We start from the raw sequence: 23,244 nt of genomic DNA on the forward strand, positions 1-23,244 counted from the left end.
AGCATGCTAGCATTCATTGAACTAGCTAGTTCTTTAGTAGTACTAGCTAGATAGGTGATCTCTACTTAAGCATGTAAGATAAGCTTACATGGTAAGTGTAAGTTCAGCTAAAGAGTTATATTTAAAATTAAGGACTATTAAAATGTATGAGTTTGCTTACTCAGTAATTAAGGTTAAGAGCAATTAACATGCATATGTAGTACAAAATCTAAATCTGAAAGTTTTAATGAAACTTTAGGTAAAAAAAAATATTGATGTAACTGATTGCCTCAAATCTTTGGAGTACTGCAAACTTAGAGTTTACACTTATCTGTATGGGGGGGGGGGGGGGGTTAGAAATACAATGATTTGGCACTTATTTTCGTCAAAAATGATTGACGTGCAACTCTGATGTAATGAGGAATTGACACGTGTAATAACTGCCAATGATTTCAATTATTTAAAATCTGACCGACGGCAGAGTGTAATATTATAAATAGTAATTATTGTTCTAACAAAGCCTATAACTGGGTGAAATTAAACATTAAATATACAACAACTACTTAGGAATCCGAATTTCAGGAATAACCTTATTTTGCAATATGCAATAAGGCATTGGTTTTACACCAGGGGCCCTTTAAATAAAAAGGCTGACTTAAAATAGTTTAGAATAAATAAATAAAGGCCTATTATAATAATCTGGAATCACTTCTGGAATTGCAAAATGAATAGTGATGAAGCACTTTTATTTATTGTCATTTAGTTTCTGGGGGTGGGGGCGAGAAACAGTAGAACGTTCCCATTACATTCCCACAACAACAGAACTATGCGCGTGGACAATCCGTGAGCTCTCACTGAGCTGCGGACTCAAACAGTTGCGTGAAACTGTGCGGTGGGCCCCACAGCAGCTTCGCTGACCATAGTGGGAGCCTTCTAGTTTAGTCGCGTCTCTAGCAGTGTAATGGTTTAGTCCGAGGTGCGAAACACCTTTGGGATTGAGCATCTCTCCTGTCATACGTAAGCGTGACACCGCTCCGTCTACACAGAGAGATCCTCCCCAGTCAGCAGGATGCGTTCTTAACGGTGCGACAGGGTTATTGCCATGCACGTCGTCAGCAATTGAGTAAACCAAGCAACAGACACAGCGATCAACAAGCGTATTACCGCAGTAATGTAAAAATGGCGAGACTGCTTCACAACTTGCTGTTGTTGACAGTCGGACTGACGCTGAAGATCAGAGTTATGGGATACTGGTCTCTCATTTATGGATATTGCGCGCTGTGTATGGGCGTAGCGCTGCTCAAACTTGGCTGGAATATCATCCTACGACCGTCAACAACCTTTCAGTGGACAATTCGTGAGACACCCCCCGCGTGCCTGAATGACACGTCCTTGGGAACCCACTGTTATGTTAGGATCAAGGTAAGGCGCGTTTCTTTAAAAAGCGAGGTAATATGAGGAAAGCGTGCGTGTATTGGGATAACTTTGCCCTTCGGTGCTTTGCTTCTGGCAGGGACATTATTAAACATCAGTTCAGCACCATTTGTGTGGACAAAATGATGGTCAGTGTTTGGACTCCGCTGTCCACCCAAATGGTGCTGAAAACAGAACCTTTAGGCGGTCGCGAGATAGTTGTGATGTGTTACCTGCAGAGCTTAGAACATTATGTTCAAAAACTCAATTTTCTGATTCTGCATGTTTCTCTACAATTTGGATTTTTGCCTTTTTGGACTTGAAAACATCTGCTTTAAGTTTTGCCCCTCATAGTGTCTGAGTACTTACAACATAAACAAATAAGAAAGACACCAACTTTTTACATTTGTTATGCCTTTAAAAAATAAAATGTTTTCCTAGAGTTGAACTTAAACAGGAAGAACTTGTTTGTATCCAAAAGCACAATTTTGCATTACTAAGAATGTCCATTAAACAGCCACCAAACTCATCACATACCATTTGATACAGGCTGTCATTAAAAAGGGTATGCATTTTCCCATAAATGTCAATACAAGATATTGCTTCAATATTAGCTGAAGCTTTCAGATAAGAGTCCCTCTCTCTCTTTTATAGCTCTATAAAACAGAGAGCGATGTGCAAATTGATTTTACTTCAGGATGGACATGCCTGAGTGAATCAAGAGACCAGGCTGCTTTTATCATATACTGTATATACTCCATTTACTGTGAAGAATAACTGCCTCTGCTCTCGGTATGGTTTTAGGAGTCTGGACTCAGATTTCACTATGTTGCTGCTGGGGAACGAGGAAAGCCACTTATGCTGTTTCTGCATGGATTCCCAGAGTTTTGGTGAGATTTTAGTAAACACACACACACACACACACACACACACACACACACACACACACACATGTTGGTGCAGCTATCATTATGAGGACTATCCATAGACATAATGATTTTTATACTGTACAAACTATAGATTCTATCCCCTAACCCTAACCCTACCCCTAAACCTAACCCTCACAAAAAACTTTCATTTTTACATTTTCAATAAAACATCGTTTAGTATGTTTTTGAAGTTATTTAAATTATGGGGACACTAGAAATGTCCTCATAATCACATTTATAGCATAATACCCTTGTAATTACCAGTTTTTAACCTAAAAAAAAGTCCTTGTAAACCACTTAAACCTGCCCACACACACACACACACACACACACACACACACATGTTGGTGCGGCTATCCTTATGAGGACTCTCCTTAGACATAATGATTTTTATACTGTACGAACTATAGATTCTATCCCCTAACCCTACCCCTAAATCTAACCCTCACAAAAACGTTCTGCATTTTTATATATATATATATATATATATATATATATATATATATATATATATATATATATATATATTAAAAAAAAAACATTGTTTAGTATGTTTTTTAAGCGATTTGAATTATGGGGATACTACAAATGTCCTCATAAACCACATTTATAGCATAATACCCTTGTAATTACAAGTTTGTAACCTAAAATTTTTTCCTCATAAACCACCCAAACCCGCCCACACACACACACACACACACACACACACACACACACATGCACAGACACAAGGGAAACACCTCTACTTGGATACTGCCATGCACAATTCCAAAATATGTTGTGGAGTCAGTCTTCCACATTATACACATGGAGTCATAGATGAATAACTGACATAAGTGTGCAGGTTTGTTGTTGCATTTTATTGGTGCACAGTTTTTGTTGGTGATATAATACATACACTTACTGAGCACTTTATTAGGAATACTATGGCCCTAATAAAGTGCCCAACGTGGTCTTCTGCTGTTGTAGCCCATCCGCCTCAAGGTATGACATGTTGTGCATTCTTAGATGCTATTCTACTCACTACAATTGTACAGAGTGGTTATCTGAGTTACTGTAGCCTTTCTGTCAGCTCGAACCAGTCTGGCCATTCTCTGTTGACCTCTCTCATCAACAATGCTTTTTCATCCACAGAACTGCTGCTCACTGGATTTGTTTTTGTTTTTTGTTTTTGGCACCATTCTGAGTAAACTCTAGAGCAGTGGTTCCCAACCCTGTTCCTGGAGGCCTCCCAACACTACACATTTTGGATATCTCTCTAATCAAACACCTTATTCAAATCATCAGCTCATTAGTGGAGACTCCAAGACCTGAATTGGGAGTGTCAGAAAAGGGAGATATACAAAATGTGCAGTATTGGGGGGCCTCCAGGAACAGGGTTGGGAACCACTACTCTAGAGACTGTTGTGTGTGTGAAAATCCAAAGAAAATCAGCAGTTACAGAAATACAACCACGCCATGGTTGACATCACTGAGATCACATTTTTTCCCATTCTGATGGTTGAGGTGAACATTAATGGAAGCTCCTGACCCGTATCAGCATGATTTTATGCATTGCATTTCTGCCACACGATTGGCTGATTAGATAATCGCATGAATAAGTAGGTGTGCAGGTGTTCCTAATAAAGTACTCAGTGAGTGTATATACCAGTATGAACATTATTGTTGAAGTGTTCTGCTCTGAAGTGCACTTCAGCTGCAAACTGATATACAAAATCTTCCCTTTCAAGTAATATTTCTCATTCAAACTTGTTTTGGACAGTCTAAAATGTCTAAATCTTGTTGCAAGAGCCAGATTTAATGTCCATTTTATCCTAACACCATCTGTGGTGTGTTGTATCATTGTTGTGAAATGTTATATGGGTGGTATATTGTGTTATAGTTATGAAATGTGATATGGAGTGTCGTGGCACTCTGAGTATCTGGGGACCGGTGAAGCTGTCATGTTTGTGAGCTGCCAGAATGCAGAACTGAGATCAGGACAGGACTGTGCCTAATTAATGTGGCATGGCTCCTTTCTGCTTCACTGGCCAATCTACTGTTCCAGAATCAGTGATGAACTCTTGAATGAATAGAGGAGACCTGCAGGATACCCTTGCCTATGACTTCTGCTCCACTTTAGTTTGGTGCAATCAAAAAGTGCAAGTCGAATATTTCCCTTAGTGCTGAGCAATAGGGAAATGTGGGGGTTGAAATTGTGTGTGTTAATTTAAAGCTCATCTATATTCTAACATATCGGGTTTGGGTCCTGAGTGCCTCTGCTGTACCTTACTCATCAGTATTAGTCAGACTTCCACCTTCTGCTTTTCCTCAAGTCTGCAATTCATAATAGGGATTGTGCATTCACAGGATTGTCGGTTCGAACCTGGCCAGTGACATGTCCCGATCTCATTCCCCTCACTTTCCTGTTTTTACTTTACTATACTATAAATCAAAGGTATAAAGCCTAAAAAAGAAAAGAGAAACATTGGGCCTTATTCATGAAAAAGAGCAGAACGAATTCTGTGTTAATCGTTCAAAAATCTATTCTTTCATAAATTATCCCATTGAATTGCTTGTGTCAATTTATGTAAGAATGTATTTATGTAGTGATGCAAAGATGTAGCAGCCAAACAATTAACTAAACTATTGGACATCGATCGATTGTTTAAAAAAATAAAAACTATGATCAGGGCCGATTAGTTCCTGTCAATAAAAATGGGGCGGAAATATGCATCGGATAATTTGCCTCCAACTTATGCAGTGTATGAAAGAAAATGTATCTTGTATGGAATTACTTTGAATTGGCTAGCAGTGACAGCAGAGTAATTTGTAAGCTTTGTGCTGGTAGAATTTCACAAGGTAGAACAACCGTTAAAATACAATATCACATGTTAAAGCTAAATGGATGCTGCTTCAGCTAAAAAGGGACAAGCTTCATCATTCAAAATTCAGTTAATGTGAGTTAAAGGGATAGTTCACCCAAAAAATGCCATCCCAGATGTGTGAATTTTTCTTTGGCAGAACACAAACGAAGATTTTTAGAGGAATATTTCAGCTCTTTTCTATTTCTAGGTACATACAATGCAAGTGAATGGTGACCAGACCTTTCAAGCTCCAAAAAGCAGCATAAAAGCAGCATAAAAGTAATCCATAAAACTCCAGTGGTTAAATCTATGTTTTCTGAAGCGATATTATAGGTGTGGGTGAGAAACAGATCAATATTTAAATCCTTTTTTACTCTAAATCTCAACTTTCACTTTCAGAATGTGAAAGTGAAAGTTGAGATTTAGAGTAAAAAAGGATTTAAATATTGATCTGTTTCTCACCCAAAATGATTGCATAGCTTCAGAAGACATATATTAAACCACTGGAGTCTTATGGATTACTTTTGTGCTGGTTTTATGTGATTTTTCGAGCTTGAAAGGTCTGGTCACCATTCACTTGCATTGTATGGACCTACAGAACTGAGATATTCTTCTGAAAAAAAAAAAAAAATTCTGCAGAAGAAAGTCATACATATCTGGGTTGGCATTATTTTTTGGTAAACTATCCCTTTCATGATATGCTTTTTGTTTCAGTATTTTGTATATAACCGAGACCAGGTACTCTGCAACATGGAAAACATGTATAGAAACATTGTAGACAATAAAGTTACTATATCAAATTTATTTTGAAGTTGAATTATTAATTATCAGTGATTTGAAACAAGGTTGCATGGAAAAGAGCCACCATCAAACTATCGGTATCGGCAGATATTGTTCTTAATAATTAAATACTGGTAACGGCACATCAAAATAATGGTTTATCCCTAGATTTATGTACAGTTTACTCAGACTGCTTAAAAACACAAAAACACAACAAGTTTCAAGGACTGTATGTGCTGTGCATATAGGCCATTTGGGATCCAAATTTAACTAGCAATTGTATTCATATGTAACCCTTAAAAATAATAATGAAGATTTATCAAAATGCTCCTATGTTTTCACAGGTTCTCCTGGCGTCACCAGCTGAGGGAATTTAAAAGCGAGTTCCGTGTTGTTGCCGTGGATATGCGAGGCTACGGGGAGTCTGACCTGCCCTCCTCCACTGAGAGCTACCGACTGGACTACCTTGTCACTGACATCAAGGACATTGTGGAGTATCTGGGTAAGAACAGCCTGCCATCCTTATCTCATCCCTATTTCTATTTCACATTCGAGTCTGTCTAGAGGTTTTGGTAAGACGTGGTGAGTCTTATAGTGGTGAATGCTAATGTGGCAGTCTTCACAACAGCCTGTAAGGTGAAGGTGACCCTTTCACTAATGTCCTTGGATTTTAAAATATTGCCAGTTTAGTCTGCTTAAAATGAGGTCTAATGGACTGTGTCTGGATTTTAAATACACAATCGCTAGTTGAGCTACACACTATGGTGTGACGTGTTATTAAGGTTAATGATGATGTCTTGCTTCAGGGTTTCAGCTCCTTTACATTAGAATCACTCTATTGCAGACAGTGGAAACTTCCACCCTCACTCAGAGCTATGGTGCCATTCATCCTAAATCAGTCCTTGATATGACACTAAATGAACTGGAACTTAATATTATTGCAGAAGAAGATGGCTTGTACATGAACGACAACATTATCAGTTTTGTTATTTCACCAATTAAAACATATGGCCCAACAATCAGTGTATCATTTCATTCTTTTGTGTTATATATTGTTAAATAAAATTAATATTTGGGATAAAATAGAAACCATGCTGACTTGACAAAGTTGTTTGGCTTATGGCTTATAATTTTATTTTTATTGGCATATTTTATTTTATTTATATTTAATTAAAAGGTCAATTTAAATTTATATTTACATTTAGCATAAGTTGGAGCTGTGGCCTAGCAGTTAGTGCAAGTTGTGCTATGGTGGCAAACAAGAGTTTGAATTCGGCTTATGCCATTTCCAGATCCATTTAAATTATGTGCATAAAAAGACCAAAAAATAAAACAAAACAATCTTTAGAAAAAACTGTTTCGTCATCCATCAAAATTATGAATGGGTCATATCTTATTGCAGAGCCAGAAAATCACATCAGTTACATCCTCACTGGAGACTGGAAAGAAATTGTATTCTGTGAGTGATTGGTTTAGAGCAAGTTATCTGATCTGCTGTGAATGACTTATGGGGATTAAAGAACTGTGGGATAACAGAAATCAACATGATCCAAAAGGAGGATTTGTTGACTCAAGACCAGTGGTTTTATAGTAATATGTTGCAAATCTACAAAAATACTTGTGTCAGCCTCTTAAAGGAATAGTTCACCCAAAAATTAAAATTCTGTCATTAACCACCCTAATTTTAAACCATTATGACATTCTTTCTTCAATGGAACACAAAAGGTGAATTTTTAAAATGTCTTCTTCACATGTGCTGAGTTCGGAGTGGCATACTACCCATACTACACTTACTACTTCTGCCATTCCGAACTCAGCCATGGTTTATTTGCCATATAATGACAGTGAATAGTGACTCTGGTCTGTCTCAAAAAAGAACCAAAAAAACACAATAAAGCACATTAAATGTAATCGATACTATCCCATGCACTTTCTTCCAAGTATTCTTAAGCCATACGATCACTTTGTGTGATGAACAGAGCAAAGTTGATGTCATTATTCATTTTCAAATCAAATCATAAACTCAGTATATCAAATATGGCATCTCATGACCAAATGTCATTATTTCAGGTAGCAAGAACCAATGAGGTTTGATGTTATCGACATAGTCATCGTTTGATTTTAGCACTTTATCAGTAATTTGATTTGATAAATTATTTTGATGACGATTTTAAAAGACTTTTTAAAAATTCACTTTTGTATTCCACAGAAAAAAGAAAGTCATATAGGTTCGAAGCGACATTAGGGTGAGTAAATAATGGCAGAATGTTTATTTTTAGGTGAACTATTCCTTTAAGGAAGTGGTTAGTTATTCTTTTGCACAATTCTATCCTGTCTCATCAGTAGTTTCTTGAAAGAAATCTCTATCCTCATGAACATTATGTCCTGTTTTGCCTCACTGACGCTAGTGTACTTTAAATATGCACTGATACACACATACATACATAAATATAGAGAAACATATGGGCATAGCATGCTAGCATATTAAAACTCACTATTCATCATCAAATACAAACACTCTTTTCTAAAGCATGTACTCACATACACACACACATGACAACAAACAAACATGTCAGCTTTCTACCTCTGATCCTCTCCTCAGGATACAACAGATGTTTTCTCGTGGGGCATGACTGGGGTGGCATCATTGCATGGCTCTGTGCAATTCACTACCCTGAAATGGTGACAAAACTCATAGTGCTGAACAGCCCACACCCCTGTGTGTTCACTGGTAAGTGGCCTATATATCTGACAATTAGACTTCAAGTTCTGTCATGCCAGCCACAGAGGATTTGCTTTAGTTTTAGGGCTCATTATGATCTGTATCATTCACAATGGAATATTGTGGTTGGGCTTAGGGAAACTTGGGACTTTGCCCTCCATCTGGCTCCTGTGCTCCAGCCTGGAGGAGGAGGTAATTACAGACAGGCGTCTGGCAGAGACACGGGAGGACTGTGGCAATTATTATAACACCACTCTGTACCTGCTGAGAGTGACATGTACAAGACTACACCTTTTGTTTTTCTTGTACTTTTGGAACTTATATCTGATAATCAGGGGGTCTGTTCCAAACACCTAGTGAGCTGCCTCCGGAGGCAACAGTTTAAGGCACCATAGACGCAGTTCCGACGAGAAAGATGTTCCAAAAGGTAGGTACCTTTGTTATGCTGCCTCTGAAGATACCTCATTTTGCCCAGATTCTAAGATAGCATAGTATGTATCCTACCATGTGAAGGCAATCCAGAATGCACTGTGATGAGCTTGATGGAAAATTAAGTCCAAGATGGCGGACAAAGCGAGATACATTTGTATTATAAATACACGTACACTGGTGACCAAAAGTTTGGAATAATGTACAGATTTTGCTCTTATGGAAAGAAATTGGTACTTTTATTCACCAAAGTGGCATTCAACTGATCACAGTGTATAGTCAGGACATTTATAACGTGAAAAATTTCTATTGCAATTTGAAAAAAAAACTTAAACTACGTCAAAGAGTTCTTGCAGCAATGACTGCTTTACAGATCTTTGGCATTCTAGTTGTCAGTTTGTCCAGATACTCAGGTGACATTTCACCCCACACTTCCTGTAGCATTTGCCATAGATGTGGCTGTCTTGCTGGGCACTTCTCACACATCTTACAGTCTAGCTGATCCCACAAAAGCTCAATGGGGTTAAGATCCATAACACTCTTTTCCAATTATCTGTTGTCCAGTGTCTGTGTTTCTTTGCCCACTCTAACATTTTGTTTTTGTTTTTCTGTTTCAAAAGTGGCTTTTTCTTTGCAATTCTTCCCATAAGGCCTGCACCCCTTAGTCTTCTCTTTACTGTTGTACATGATACTGGTGTTGAGCAGGTAGAATTAAATGAAGCTGTCAGCTGAGGACATGTGAGGCATCTATTTCTCAAACTAGAGACTCTGATGTACTTATCCTCTTGTTTAGTTGTACATCTGGCCTTCCACATCTCTTTCTGTCCTTGTTAGAGCCAGTTGTCCTTTGTCTTTGAAGACTGTAGTGTACACCTTTGTATGAAATCTTCAGTTTTTTTGGCAATTTCAAGCATTGTATAGCCTACATTCCTCAAAACAATGATTGACTGATGAGTTTCTAGAGAAAGCTGTTTCTTTTTTGCCATTTTTGACCTAATATTGATCTGAAGACATGCCAGTCTATTGCATACTGTGGCAACTCAAAAACAAACACAAAGACAATGTTAAGCTTTATTTAACAAATCAAATAGCTTTCAACTGTGTTTGATATAATGGCAAGTGATTTTCTAGTACCAGATTAGCAATTTAGCATGAATACTCAAGGATAAGGTGTTGGAGTGATGGCTGCTGGAAATGGGGCTTGTCTAGATTTGATCAAAAATGACTTTTTTCAAACAGTGTTGGTGCTGTTTTTCACATCAGTAATGTCCTGACTATACTTTGTGACCAGTTGAATGCCACTTTGGTGAATTAAAGTGCCAATTTCCTTCCGAAACAGCAAAATCTGTACATTATACCAAACTTTTGGCTGCCAGTGTATAGTCGATTCAATACATAAAAGTATTGAAAAACACAGTTTACACTGATAGAAAATTGACTATTTTACCCAAAATGTATGTGTGCTATGTATATTTATGCTCATTAGAGTATTGTGTCTTTTCTCTCGCGTCACCTTTATTGATATCAAAAGAGCGCAACAGTTGGGTTCCGGAAGTAAAAATCCCATTCCTTTTCTCTATAGGCGAATTGATTTTTAAATAAAATCTTTCAAGATAGACCTACCATGAGCTCCGAGGTTGTTAAGCAATGGTATATGCCTCTGTTGAAACCACCAGTTTACATTCTTTCAACTTCATTGTTTAAAAATCACGTTTAATAGCGTAATTCCTCGTAAAGAACTACATCCAGCAGAGACAGATCTACCAATCTGAGAATCGTGGCCAATAAAGCATGCCAAACAAGAGACTCGTTTGAGATGCCAAATGCCTTGCTTTGAAAGTAGATGAGATGAGGCAGCTGCAGTCAGAGAAGGAGTAAAATAAATGCCGTCAAATCGGACAGTTCTCAATTCTCGTAGTGGATCAGCCACCTACGAGATCAGAGATACTGATTCGCGTTCATGTGCCAATACACTCACAAACTATTTATATATAGTATACATCTCAATATTTTGCAATATAATTAAAATATATTGTTATAATCAACAACTTTTAATCAATAGTTTTATACATTTGTATCATCTTTAATCTACTCATTAAAGGCAGTGAGTCTTGTGCCTTTGTCTTTTTGTTTGATTTTTAAATAATGTTTTGCTTCAAATCAAAGTTTGTTTTGGTATGATTCACTTTGCAGCTGTTTGGTTTGGTTCATGGCTTAAACCTCTTGGAATCTTGGCTAAGAAATGAAGGATTTTATGAGATCCTGATGGAAGAAATGAATTGGCGGGCACTATTATGCTCTATTGTGGAGTTTGAGTCAAGTCTCCTGTGCGCTATACATGAGGAGTGCTGTTGAATGGTGCACAGGTTTGCAGCCAATGTCGAATTTTCCAAATTGGTGTCTTATAAGGCTCAGATTCAGTTAGGATGCTGCAATAGATGGCTGCCTCTGTAGGCAGCAGACAGCTCCCTAGGTTTTGGAACAGACCCAGGGTGTTTTCAGTCCTAAACTTTCTATTGCATGCATTATGAAAGGTATGTTGCCTGGAGGCAGCACTGTGCAACAATGGAAAGAAACTATTAAAAGACTTTGCTTATGTCCAGATATTAAAAACGAACTGCTACAGAAGAGAATTTAATAGAACTGACTCCTATAGAGTAATAGAGCCTGAAACCTAACTCTAACCCCTAACCCCAACCCTAACTCTACCCCTACTCCTAAACCTACCTGTACCTCAACCTCAGTAGCAGCAAATGTGTATCTTGTAAGAATTTTGCAGAACAACATGTAGTTACACAGCAAATCCATTGTAGTGTATGTATTTTAATGTTAGTACATAGTAGTTAAAGACACCAATTTGACTTAAATGTCAAGTAAATGCTAAGAGTGTAGAGATTTTAATAACGCATAATACAAAAAAAAAAAAAAACTGATGAAAACTGCAGTATACTGTATAGTGACTGTGTTCATTGTATCTATACTGCATCCAGGGTTGGGGAGAAACGGAATACATGTAAGAGAATTTTGTATTTAAAATACACAATATAAATAACTGTATTCCACTACAGTTACAATTTCAATCACTGGTAATTAGAATACAGTTACATTCAAAAAGTATTTTGATTACTGAAGAGATTACTTTGCATTTTATTGTCATTTGTTTAATTTAATATTTAGTCCTTTCAGATGGAAAACATTTATACATACAGTATAAATGATGCGATCCAAAGTGCATTTGAACAGCAGTGAAACACTTTCTTATGATGTGTTACATTCATACGAGCAGACAGAGAAGTAAGTTTGAAGTAAGTTTGGAGCAGAAGAAATATAAATAAATCTTGTGTAAATTGTCAGCTTTATGCTAAGTTAAAATGCTATTTCTAACCATTTTACATGCACGTTACCAGGCACGATCATATTTTTTTATCAAGAAAATTCACGTTGGATCATAATTTCTTGTTTTCTAGTACGACCTTTGATATTAGGGCAAAAATCGTATTCTTGATCATAATTTTTGTATTGTTTTCCTGTAAAAATTAAAAAAAATCCTTAAAACAAAATCAATTAGATTTATCTTGTTTTAGAAAAAACACTGCACAAGATATTTAGGTTTTTCAGAGAATGTATTTTTAACATATGTATTTTGTCTTACTGTACTGGCAAACAAGTGAAAAAATCTACCAGTGCTGAAGAAGTAATCCAAAGTATTTGCGTTACTGACCTTGAATAATCTAACGGAATACTTTACAAATGATATTTTACAGCATGTATTCTGTAATCTGTAGTGGAATACATTTCAAAAGTAACCCTCCCAACCCCGACTGCATCCATATCCATTCCAGTGTTGTACAATGTTGCTTCAAGACAACAAACAAGTGATTTAAATGTCTTTAAATGTTTTAAAATGAAGTCTATTCACTAACAAATAAGAATCGTATTTTTGATGGATGAAAAATCAATCCAAATGTGCTTGAGAGGACAGTTTGCAAAAATGTGCAACCTACACACAGTGCACCATGGCAGAAAAAGAAAGATTTTAAAATGACTGCCAGGATGTAGTTTGACTATAAATGACTAAAATGTGCTTGCAACTTTTATAGAGAGTTGTGTTTCCTATGTTCTGTCTTCTGCTGTGTTGTTTGTTTATTATCTTCTCTCTTCTGTGTCCAGATTATGCCCTTCATCACCCGAGCCAGATGCTCAAATCAAGTTATTACTTTTTCTTCCAATTGCCATATTTCCCAGAGCTTATGCTCTCCATCAATGACTTCAAGGTGAGCTCGACAGGAAATATATATTTTTGATACCTTGTGTAATTATTTAATGTAAAGAGGAGTGGTAGCCTGTGGATTGATACACAGAAAGTCTTAATCCATTTAAAAAATCTCATTCACTCACGACCACTTTATTAGGTACACCTGTACATCTACTTATTCATGCAATTATCTAATCAGCCAATTGTGTGGCAGCAGTGCAGTGCATAAAATCATTCAAATACGGGTCAGGGGCTTCAGGTAATGTTCACATCAATCATTTGAATGGGGACAAAAATGTGATTTCAGTGATTTCGACCGTGGCATGATTGTTGATGTCATACGGGCTGGTTTGAGTATTTCTGTAACTGCTGATCACCTAGGATTTTCACAACAGTCTCTAGAGTTTACTCAGAATGGTGCCAAAATCAAAAAACATCCAGTGAGTGGCAGTTCTGTGGATGGAAATGCCTTGTTGATGAGAGAGGTATTGAACAGAGAATGGCCAGACTGATTCGAGCTGAGGCTGCAGTGGGCACAGGCTCACCAAAACTGGACAGTTGAAGACTGGAAAAACATAGCCTGCCTGGTCTGATCAATCTCGATTTCCGCTGAGGTACACGGTTTGCTCAAACCAGTCTGGCCATTCTCCGTTGACCTCACTCATCAACAAGGCATTTCTGTCCACAGAACTGCCACTCACTGGATGTTTTTTTGTTTTTGGCACAATTCTGAGTAAACTCTAGAGACTGTTGTGCGTGAAAATTCTAGGTGATCAGCAGTTACAGAAATACTCAAACCAGCCCGTATGACACCAACAATCATGCCACGGTTGAAATCACTGAAATCACATTTTTGTCCCCATTCAAATGATTGATGTGAACATTACCTGAAGCTCCTGACCCATATCTGCATGATTTTATTTACTGCACTGCTGCCACACGTTTGGCTGATTAGATAATCGCATGAATATGTAGGTGTACAGGCGTACCTAATAAAGTGGTTGTGAGTGTAAATATCAGTATTGTCCATCTGTATAATCTGTGAAATACTACAGATTTCATCTGCCATGAATTGGATGATTCTTGAGTAAATTGATAACGCTTCAGATTTAAAAGCATGACAATCTCTACTACTTTAATTACCCAAAACAGATTCATTCTGGATGATTTCACCTGACTGACCAGCTGCTCTGTTATGCATGCACATTTGTTTGTGTTTGTGAGTTAATCAGTGAGCACAGCTACCCTTGTAAAATATTTTTTTTTACCCGATTAATGTGTCTTTTTTCAGATAATCTTTTGTTCTGTTTTCTCATTGCTTGTTGATGTGGATTTGCAGGCGCTGAAGAGTTTATTCACCAGCCGCAGCACAGGCATCAGTTGTAAGGGTCGCTGGCTCACCACAGAAGACCTTGAAGCATACCTGTATGCCCTCTCCCAGCCAGGGGCCCTCACCGGCGCCCTCAACTACTTCAGAAATGTCTTCAGGTACTTTGAAATTTTGTTTTATTAAATAGTTTGTCTTTGGTGTTTGTAAGCAAAAAATGCAGATTTGCTGTAGGAGACCAGGGACAATTGTATCAGCGGACAATTGTAACACACTAACTTTCTTCAGTCAAAAACAATCCACCTGTAGAGTGATGACTTTTTGCAACATATGCCTAATAAACTTATCTCTCTGCTTGAGAAAAAGAAATGTGAATCTGAGCAATCATTTAATTTTGTGAGGAATTTTTAAGAAATAATGTTTGTTTTTTTCCCAATATTTTTCTTGTGCTGTCTAAATGAATGATTCCTTCCTGTCCATTGTTTCATTAAAGCGTATGGCTGAAGCCTGTTCTTTACTTGATCAGCTGATGGATATGTTTTAGTAAAAAATTATTTAATCCATTTTAAGTGTTAAATTACAATAAATGTATTCATTAATTATAATGTAGGCCCACTTTGACAGCAAAAAGAATCAGCACCATTTCAAGGAGAAAAATATTAATTAATATGACTAAATATTAAAACAGTTATATTTTTAATATGCTCTTTTTTTAGAGACAGTGGAGTAATATAATTTTTTGTTACAATTGTCCCTGCCCACTCTGACTGATTGTATTTAATTAAATATTATAATATATTCTTTCCTGATATAAATATATGAATGGTACTATTACTTTTGCCACATATACATATGTTTCTTATACCAAAAGATGACATGGACATGTGTCGTAGTTTGTGAGTGGTGAAGAGAAATCTAAAAACTGTTATAATTGCCTCCGAACTACTGTTACAGACATGTAGTTAAGAGAATGTTGTCCTCTAGTGTCCTCACTGTATATTGATATTTAATGGATATTGTACTGTATATTATGCACCTTTTTGATGGGAAGCAATTGATTTGTTTTGTTTTCAGTAATTGTAGTAGTAATGCTTAAAAACAAGGTTTATTGTTATTTAAAAAAGGGGTTAAATATTTAGACAAAGACTAAGAACTATTTCATAAGTGCACTTGTCCTTGTTGAGAGGGAGAGAGAGATTGATTTCATGCTCTCTGAACTGTGCATGAACAGCCGTTAACTCATAATTAGTTCATATAAGCCTTAGATCAGCTCCTTGTTTTTTTGCTGTGAACGAGAGAACTAACGAAAAATAATTATGGGGATTTAAATTGATTTGTTATATACCCCCCCAAAAATTGGACATCCTAGTGTTAATATTCTGTATTATTTTATTGTGGAGAGCATGCGTTTGGAGCCTGTGAGAAGTCCATGCATGACTGAGCCCTCCATCTGCTCCTAAAGCACACTTTGATTATGTTTCAGGGCAGAGCTGTGCTGACTCTGCTTGTGTGCACAATTGTATGTGTGTAGGTGGACAGGTGGGTGTGTGTAGGAGGGAGCTGACATAACAGTTTCTACGGAAACTAGGAACACAGAAATCCATCTTAGAAAATCAGTGAGAGGAACATGAAATTGCATAAATTCTTCTTTAGGGGATTGACATTACTCACTAGTAATCTTGTATCTTATCCTAACTTTAAAATACTAATCAAACTAAAATGCTCAGTATTTATTTATTTATTTTTTATCTTTAATTCATGTCTACATTATGTTTCTTGTACAAAAGTCCGCTCCCTATACGCATATTACGCAGTTTGCGTAGGGTACCAACTCCCTAGGGGGCACCAGAAACTCCACCGGCTGCCCTTACTCGCATGTTATACGTTATTCAAGGACCCTGTAGCATTCGCAGAGCATAGTCGATCGCCTTGCGCTCGCACTTTCTCATCGCGCCTTCGCTCCGTGCACCACGTTACCAGGGTAATGCCATGGTACTGAATGATTGATCATGTTCATATTTCATGATACTGTCATGGTACTCTAAGGTACTTTAAAAATACAGTGGTTTTACTATGACACATGTCATAAACATGGGGTTATCACAGACCATTACTGAAAATCAGTCTGAAAATAAATAAATAAACAAGTGTATTACCATGGTGCTTTCTGTGAGAAATATAACAGAATAGACTATTATTTGTGATAAAAGAAAAATGGAAGAAATTATGTACAGTATACACGTGCACTACCGGTCAAAAGTTTTGAAACACTTGACTGAAATGTTTCTTGTTATCTTAAAAATCTTTTGATCTGAAGGCGTATGCTTAAATGTTTAAAATTAGTTTTGTAGACAAAAATATAATTGTGCCACCATATTAATTTATTTCACTGCAAAACTAAAATTTAATAATAATTATTTTTTTTTTTTAATTGATGACTTGGACCAAATAATAAAGAAAAGCAGCCAATAAGTGCCCAACATAGATGGGAACTCCTTCAATACTGTTTAAAAAGCATCCCAGGGTGATACCTCAAGAAGTTGGTTGAGAAAATGTCAAGAGTACATGTCTGCAAATTCTAGGCAAAAGGTGACTACTTTGAAGATGCTAAAATATAACACAGTTTTGATTTATTTTGGATTTTGTTTAGTCACAACATAATTCCCATAGCTCCATTTATGTTATTCCATAGTTTTGATGACTTTACTATTATTCTAAAATGTGACGAAAAAAAATTATAATAAAGAATAAGTGTTTCAAAACTTTTGACCAGTTGTGTATATACAAGAAAATGGTTAAATACTCAAAAAGGAAAGAAATTATTTAAGTATTTATAATTACTACTCATTCAAAATCAGTGCCTTTTTTAACCTTCCGCCCCTGTCCCTGCTGAGGTCTGTGCACATCACTGTATTTATATATATATATATATATATATATATATATATATATATATATATATATATATATATATATATACATATACTGTATATAACATTGATTTTTCCCTGCTGACCACAACCCTTTCAGGCAAGATCTGTGACCCATCTTTTGGGTTACGACCCACTAGTTAAGATACATTATGCATTCTGCAGTTTGTCATTCAGTTAATATTGGCCGTCTATTTAACCAACCATGTATTTACATGTTGGGTTTTCATTATCTGCTCTCTGCAGTGTCCTCCCACTGAGTCAGAGTGAGGTGAGGTCTCCTGTCTTGCTGCTGTGGGGAGAGAGAGATGCCTTCATGGAGCAGGACATGGCAGAGGCCTGCCGTCTGTACATCAGAAACCATTTCCGCCTAAACATCATCTCTGGAGCCAGCCACTGGCTGCAGCAAGACCAGCCAGACATCGTCAATACACTCATATGGACTTTCATCAAGGAGGGAGAGGGCCGGAAAAACTACAGGAACTTATAATGAGGTTCTTCTCCCTCTGGCCTTGTCTGACGAGTGGACCAGGGATTATGCCTGTGAAAACAATCCAATGTAATGATTAATGCAATCATCATTTTAAATTTGATACATCTAAGGTATAGAAACAAAAGTAACTTAAATAAAGCGAAAAAGAACAAAAGCACATTTTAATTGGATGGGTTGCTTGGAGAGTAGTGTGTTTGGTCTATTTTTCTCAAGTTTGCACATGACATTTGCCTTAAAGTTTATTGGTGACTGTATTTTAAAGTGTGTTGCAAAATCTCTGTGAGTAAGTTGTATTGTGTGATGCCTTTTGACATACCATTTTTGCAACGTAAAAGATGTGCCATGTTTTTTGAGACTGAACTGTAGGGTGGACAGCCATTTGTATCATCAGATTTGCTACTCTCTTCTCTAAACACAGTCTTATGGGAGTCCCAAAACCCTACATGTATCTATCAGGTAGTGCTGTCTTGTGAAAAATATTGTTCCTGGTCTTTTGTATTTTTTGACAATACTTTGCTTAAACAGTTGAGAATGTTGTTATTTAGATCCTCCTGTATGATAAAACAAAGTGATGTTTCAATATTGTACATTTTTTTGTATCTCTTCCTAAACGCTGCATCTAAGAAAGTAGAAACCAGCTCTGCACCATTTTGATTTTATTTTATAAGCAAATAAATAATAGGAACTCATTTACCTGATCTCATACTTTGCTTTCTCTGCTACCTCTGTGTATGTCTAGACATTTTGGTCTTCTAAAAAAAAAAAAAAAAAAAAAAAATACATACAGTGAAACTCCTCTAAAAGTGTACTTTAGATAGACTATTGACTGGTCTTTAAGGAGAGGTACCACTGGCATAAATTATGATTTGGAAGGATTTTATTTTTATTTTATTTTTTACTTCAGCTACCTACCTATCAAACTTCCAAAACAATAGGCAACATAATAAATACATTATTTTTATATTTTATTATTATTGTCACTATTATTATTATTATTATGTCTTTCAAAGGCCATGCTTTTCTCGTATAGTAAATGGAATATGTTATGTTTCATAATTGATACAGACTTCTAATTATAGACTTTGCTTCTTAAATGATATTGATAATTGTCAGAGGGGTTTTTGAAAATATTTTTCCTTGGCATTTTTGGACCATTTATCTTATAAAAAAATAAAAAAGGCTAAAGCATGCACAATTTTATTAATTAAATATTTTCTAAATAAATAAAGGGTCTGACAACTGTCAACAACTGAGTTGTTAATCACATAAAAACATAAATAAAAGTGAATTTTTTTCAAGGGAATAAATCACTTTTGATATATGTAAATATGTGCATTTTTAAAGGTTCACTCAGTAAATTGTTCCTCATTAAAACGTTTAACTTCTAAAGACATGAATTGTAATTTTGCAATATATGTAGGAAATCATGACCACTCACATTAAAATGAAGACCCCGGTCATATCAGTAACCTTATAAAAGCTGTTTTATTCTACATGGAGAGGGTCCACACATGGGGGTTGCCATCTTAGAATTACATGATCAGCCGAATACTTTTTGCTCAATCTCAGTATTCGTCCTGTTATTTGACACTTTCTCTCATTGATTAAAGCAATCATGGTTGACTGTGAATCCTAAATATCTATAATCGCATCTGAAATGGAAAAATATTGATTTTTAATGGTGCTGCATCCAAGCCACTAGGTGTCAGTGTAAGTCCAAGCTGACACAAAGACAAAAGTTACTGAGTGCGCCTTTAATGAAATCACATATTTTAAGAAAAAATTGCTTTTTGTGTATTTTAACTATGCAAATTACATTTTATTGATTCCTTTAATAAAAACGAGCCTATTCGCCCGACCTACCTTGTTCAATTGGAATACGATCAATATACTGCACATGCACAATGACAGAAAGTCATTCATATGTACAACACAAGACCACCGAGTTGATATTTTGAGAACACTGAATCAACGTTGAAATGAATTATATGTAAAGCGGTTTGAAAAACTAATTTCTGCGCTCAGGGCTTGGTTGACCCAGCAAAACCCTTCACCTACTTTGCATCTCAAATAATTTGCACCTTTACCGCAAGAGGGCAGGAAAAAAAAAAAACAAAAAAAAACAAAGCCTTCTCAGAAATCCAGGCAACGATGCCCATATAAAGGTAGTCTAGTTTTCAGCTTCGCACGGACTGTTTAAATATCAATTTCGGTATCAGTATAATTTATAAAATCTTAAGCGCAGATGTGGATGTTTCATAGTTAGTATGACCTGCTGTTTATGTGAGGTAGAGGGTGAGGTAAGTCTCCTCTTATTCCAGTTGTCACTGACTGTCTCGATGCTTGTGAAATGTCATTGTGCTTGAATTACCTGTTAGTTTCATCCTCTTCAGAGATATAAACACTCTCCTCCATTTTTAATGTACAAATTGTTTCTCACTATCCAGACCGAAGTTTATTCCTTTGTTTTGTTGTTTAATGGCAGTCTAGAGGCTAATGGCTAGCAGTCTGGAGCATTGAATACACCCTCATACCCTTTATTTAACCATTATTTACACTCAAAGTGTGTTGACTGGAGTGATTTTATGTCTTATGTTGTAATTTAATGGCTTGTTTATTAAAGCAGGTTTATTTTAATGGCTTTGATAGCCATAATAACTCAAAAGGTGTGAATGCTAATCTTGCTAGCAGTGAGATCAGTGCTTTTCAATTAAACAGTAAATATAGAGATTCGATTTGTAAGTCCAAGCTTTATAATATCGGCACCACTTTCATTTGCCATTAGAAGCCAAATGAGACACCGTTTGTGAGTCCATACTTTAATAATAATGCCTGAGACTGGGTGTTTCACACACACAGATGCTGGCCCCATGTTTGACTTTGTGGACTTGTTCTAGTTGTCAAAGATGTGGGTGATTAAATCATAGGTTATGGGTTCTCAAACATCGCTGTGCCCTGATCAAGGCACTTAACCTCAGGTTACTCCTGAGGGTACTTCACTGAATGACCTTATACTGTATATCGTCTGATATTTAGCGATTTTGGCAGATTATCTGAAGTGTGTCAGATCCAAAAGCCTTGTCAGTGAATAATACACATTTTCAAATATTTTTTTCTGTGAATTCTAAATATTGTTTGAAAAATATTTATATTGGCATTAAAGAGCCATCAGCCACCCTACATTCCAAATATCAGTAGCAGTTATTGAAAGCCTGTATTGCTATTGGCAGCACCAAAAAAAAAAAAAAAAAACGGGATTGGGGGTTGAATGTTTCTTTTTAAAGGGTTGTAAGAGTGGTGCAACCTTCCAAACCCTTCTAAAATATTTGTACACACACACACACACACAGGCTGCCAAAAGTTTGGAATAATGTACAGATTTTGATCTTATGTTAAGAAATTGGTACTTTTATTCACCAAAGTGGCATTCAACTGATCACAATGTATTGTCAGGACATTAATAACGTGAAAAATTACTATTACATATATACTGTTGCAATTTTGATTGCAACTGTATATATGTTGGAAACATTCCTTTGAGATTCTGGTCCACGTTGACATGATTGCATCACGCGTTTTCGGCAAATTTGTCAACTGCACGTTCATGTTGCGAATCTCCCATTCTACCACTTCTCAAAGGTGTTCTATTGGATTCAGATCCGGTGACTGGGAAGGCCAATGAAGAACAGTGCACTCATTGTCATGTTCATGAAACCAGTTTGAGATGACTTTCTTTGTGACATGGTACATTATCATGCTGGAAGTAGCCATTAGAAGATGGGTAAATTGTGGCCATGAAGGGATGGATGCACATGGTCAGTAACAGTACTCAGATAGGCTGTTGATTTCAAGCAATGATTGACTGGTATTAACAAGCCCAAAGTTTGCCAAGAAAACATACCCCAGGACATTACACCACCGCCTCCAGCCTGGACCGTTGACACAAGGCAGGTTGGGTCCATGGATTCGTGCTGTTGCCGCCAAATTTTGACCCATCTGTGTGCCTCAGCAGAAATCAAGATTCATCAGACCAGGCTACATTTTTCCAGTCTTCTACTATCCAGTTTTGGTGCCCACTGCAGCCTCAGCTTAATGTTCTTGGCTGACAGAAGTGGAACCCGACGTAGTCTTCTGCTGTTGTAGCCCATCTGCCTCAATGTTCAACATGTTGTGCATTCTGAGATGCTATTCTGCTCACTGCAATTGTACAGAGTGGTTTTCTGAGTTACCATAGCCTTTCTGTCAGCTCGAACCAGTCTGGCCATTCTCCGTTGACCTCTATCATCAAGGCGTTTCCATCTGCAGAACTGCCGCTCACTGGATGTTTTTTGTTTTTGGCACAATTCTGAGTAAACTCTAGATACTGTTGTGTGTTAAATCCCAGAAGATCAGCAGTTACAGAAATACTCAAATCAGCCCATCTGGCACCAAAATCCTGCCACAGTCAAAATCACTGAGATCACATTTTTTTCCCCATTCTGATGGTTCATGTGAACATTAACTGAAGCTCCTGACCTGTATATGCTTGATTTTATGCATTTTACTGCTACCACATGATTGGCGTATTAGACAATCGCATGAATAAGTAGGTGTACAGGTGTACCTAATAAAGTGCTCAGTGAGTGTGTGTGTGTATACACTACCGGTCAAAAGTTTTGAAACACTTGACTGAAATGTTTCTCATGATCTTAAAAATCTTTTAATCTGAAGGCGTATGCATAAATGTTTGAAATTAGTTTTGTAGACAAAAATATAATTGTGCCAACATATTCATATATTTAATTACAAAACTAAAATTTAATATAAAAAAAAATAATACCAAATAATAAAGAAAAGCAGCCAATAAGTGCCCAACATAGAAGGGAACTCCTTCAATACTGTTTAAAAAGCATCCCAGTGTGATACCTCAAGAAGTTGGTTGAGAAAATGTCAAGAGTACATGTCTGCAAATTCTAGGCAAAGGGTGACTACTTTGAAGATGCTAAAATATAACACAGTTTTGATTTATTTATATATATCAAAATGACAGTTGTGATAGAATCACATCAATACTGAATTGTGTCAACATATTTATAATGTACAGTCTATTTTATAAACGGCTACTGTCATCATCCACCAGATTTAGCTAACAGCTATTGATA

General features: G+C 36.6%; 2 protein-coding genes across 3 annotated transcripts in view; both read left to right on the top strand.

Moving 5' to 3' along the window:
* Positions 1-819: 819 nt before the first annotated feature.
* ephx4 (epoxide hydrolase 4) lies at positions 820-18,792 on the top strand. The gene is made up of 7 exons (XM_051707643.1): positions 820-1,401; positions 2,197-2,282; positions 6,292-6,449; positions 8,550-8,678; positions 13,269-13,372; positions 14,693-14,841; positions 17,857-18,792. Exons 1-7 carry the CDS (start codon positions 1,159-1,161, stop codon positions 18,098-18,100), a joined length of 1,113 nt encoding a protein of 370 aa, XP_051563603.1. The 5' UTR covers positions 820-1,158; the 3' UTR covers positions 18,101-18,792.
* Positions 18,793-20,231: 1,439 nt separating this feature from the next.
* The window catches only part of btbd8 (BTB domain containing 8), a 53,861-nt gene continuing 50,848 nt past the window's right edge, over positions 20,232-23,244 (top strand). Inside the window, exon 1 of one of the 2 annotated variants that reach the window (XM_051707623.1) lies at positions 20,232-20,268. The gene's annotated coding sequence lies outside the window, so the exon portion shown is untranslated. Of the gene's footprint in view, positions 20,404-23,244 lie in introns of both variants that reach the window. The other variant, XM_051707622.1, reaches the window with a different exon arrangement.

Source organism: Myxocyprinus asiaticus, chromosome 9 (genome assembly GCF_019703515.2).
Source record: "Myxocyprinus asiaticus isolate MX2 ecotype Aquarium Trade chromosome 9, UBuf_Myxa_2, whole genome shotgun sequence".
Lineage (NCBI taxonomy): Eukaryota > Metazoa > Chordata > Actinopteri > Cypriniformes > Catostomidae > Myxocyprinus > Myxocyprinus asiaticus.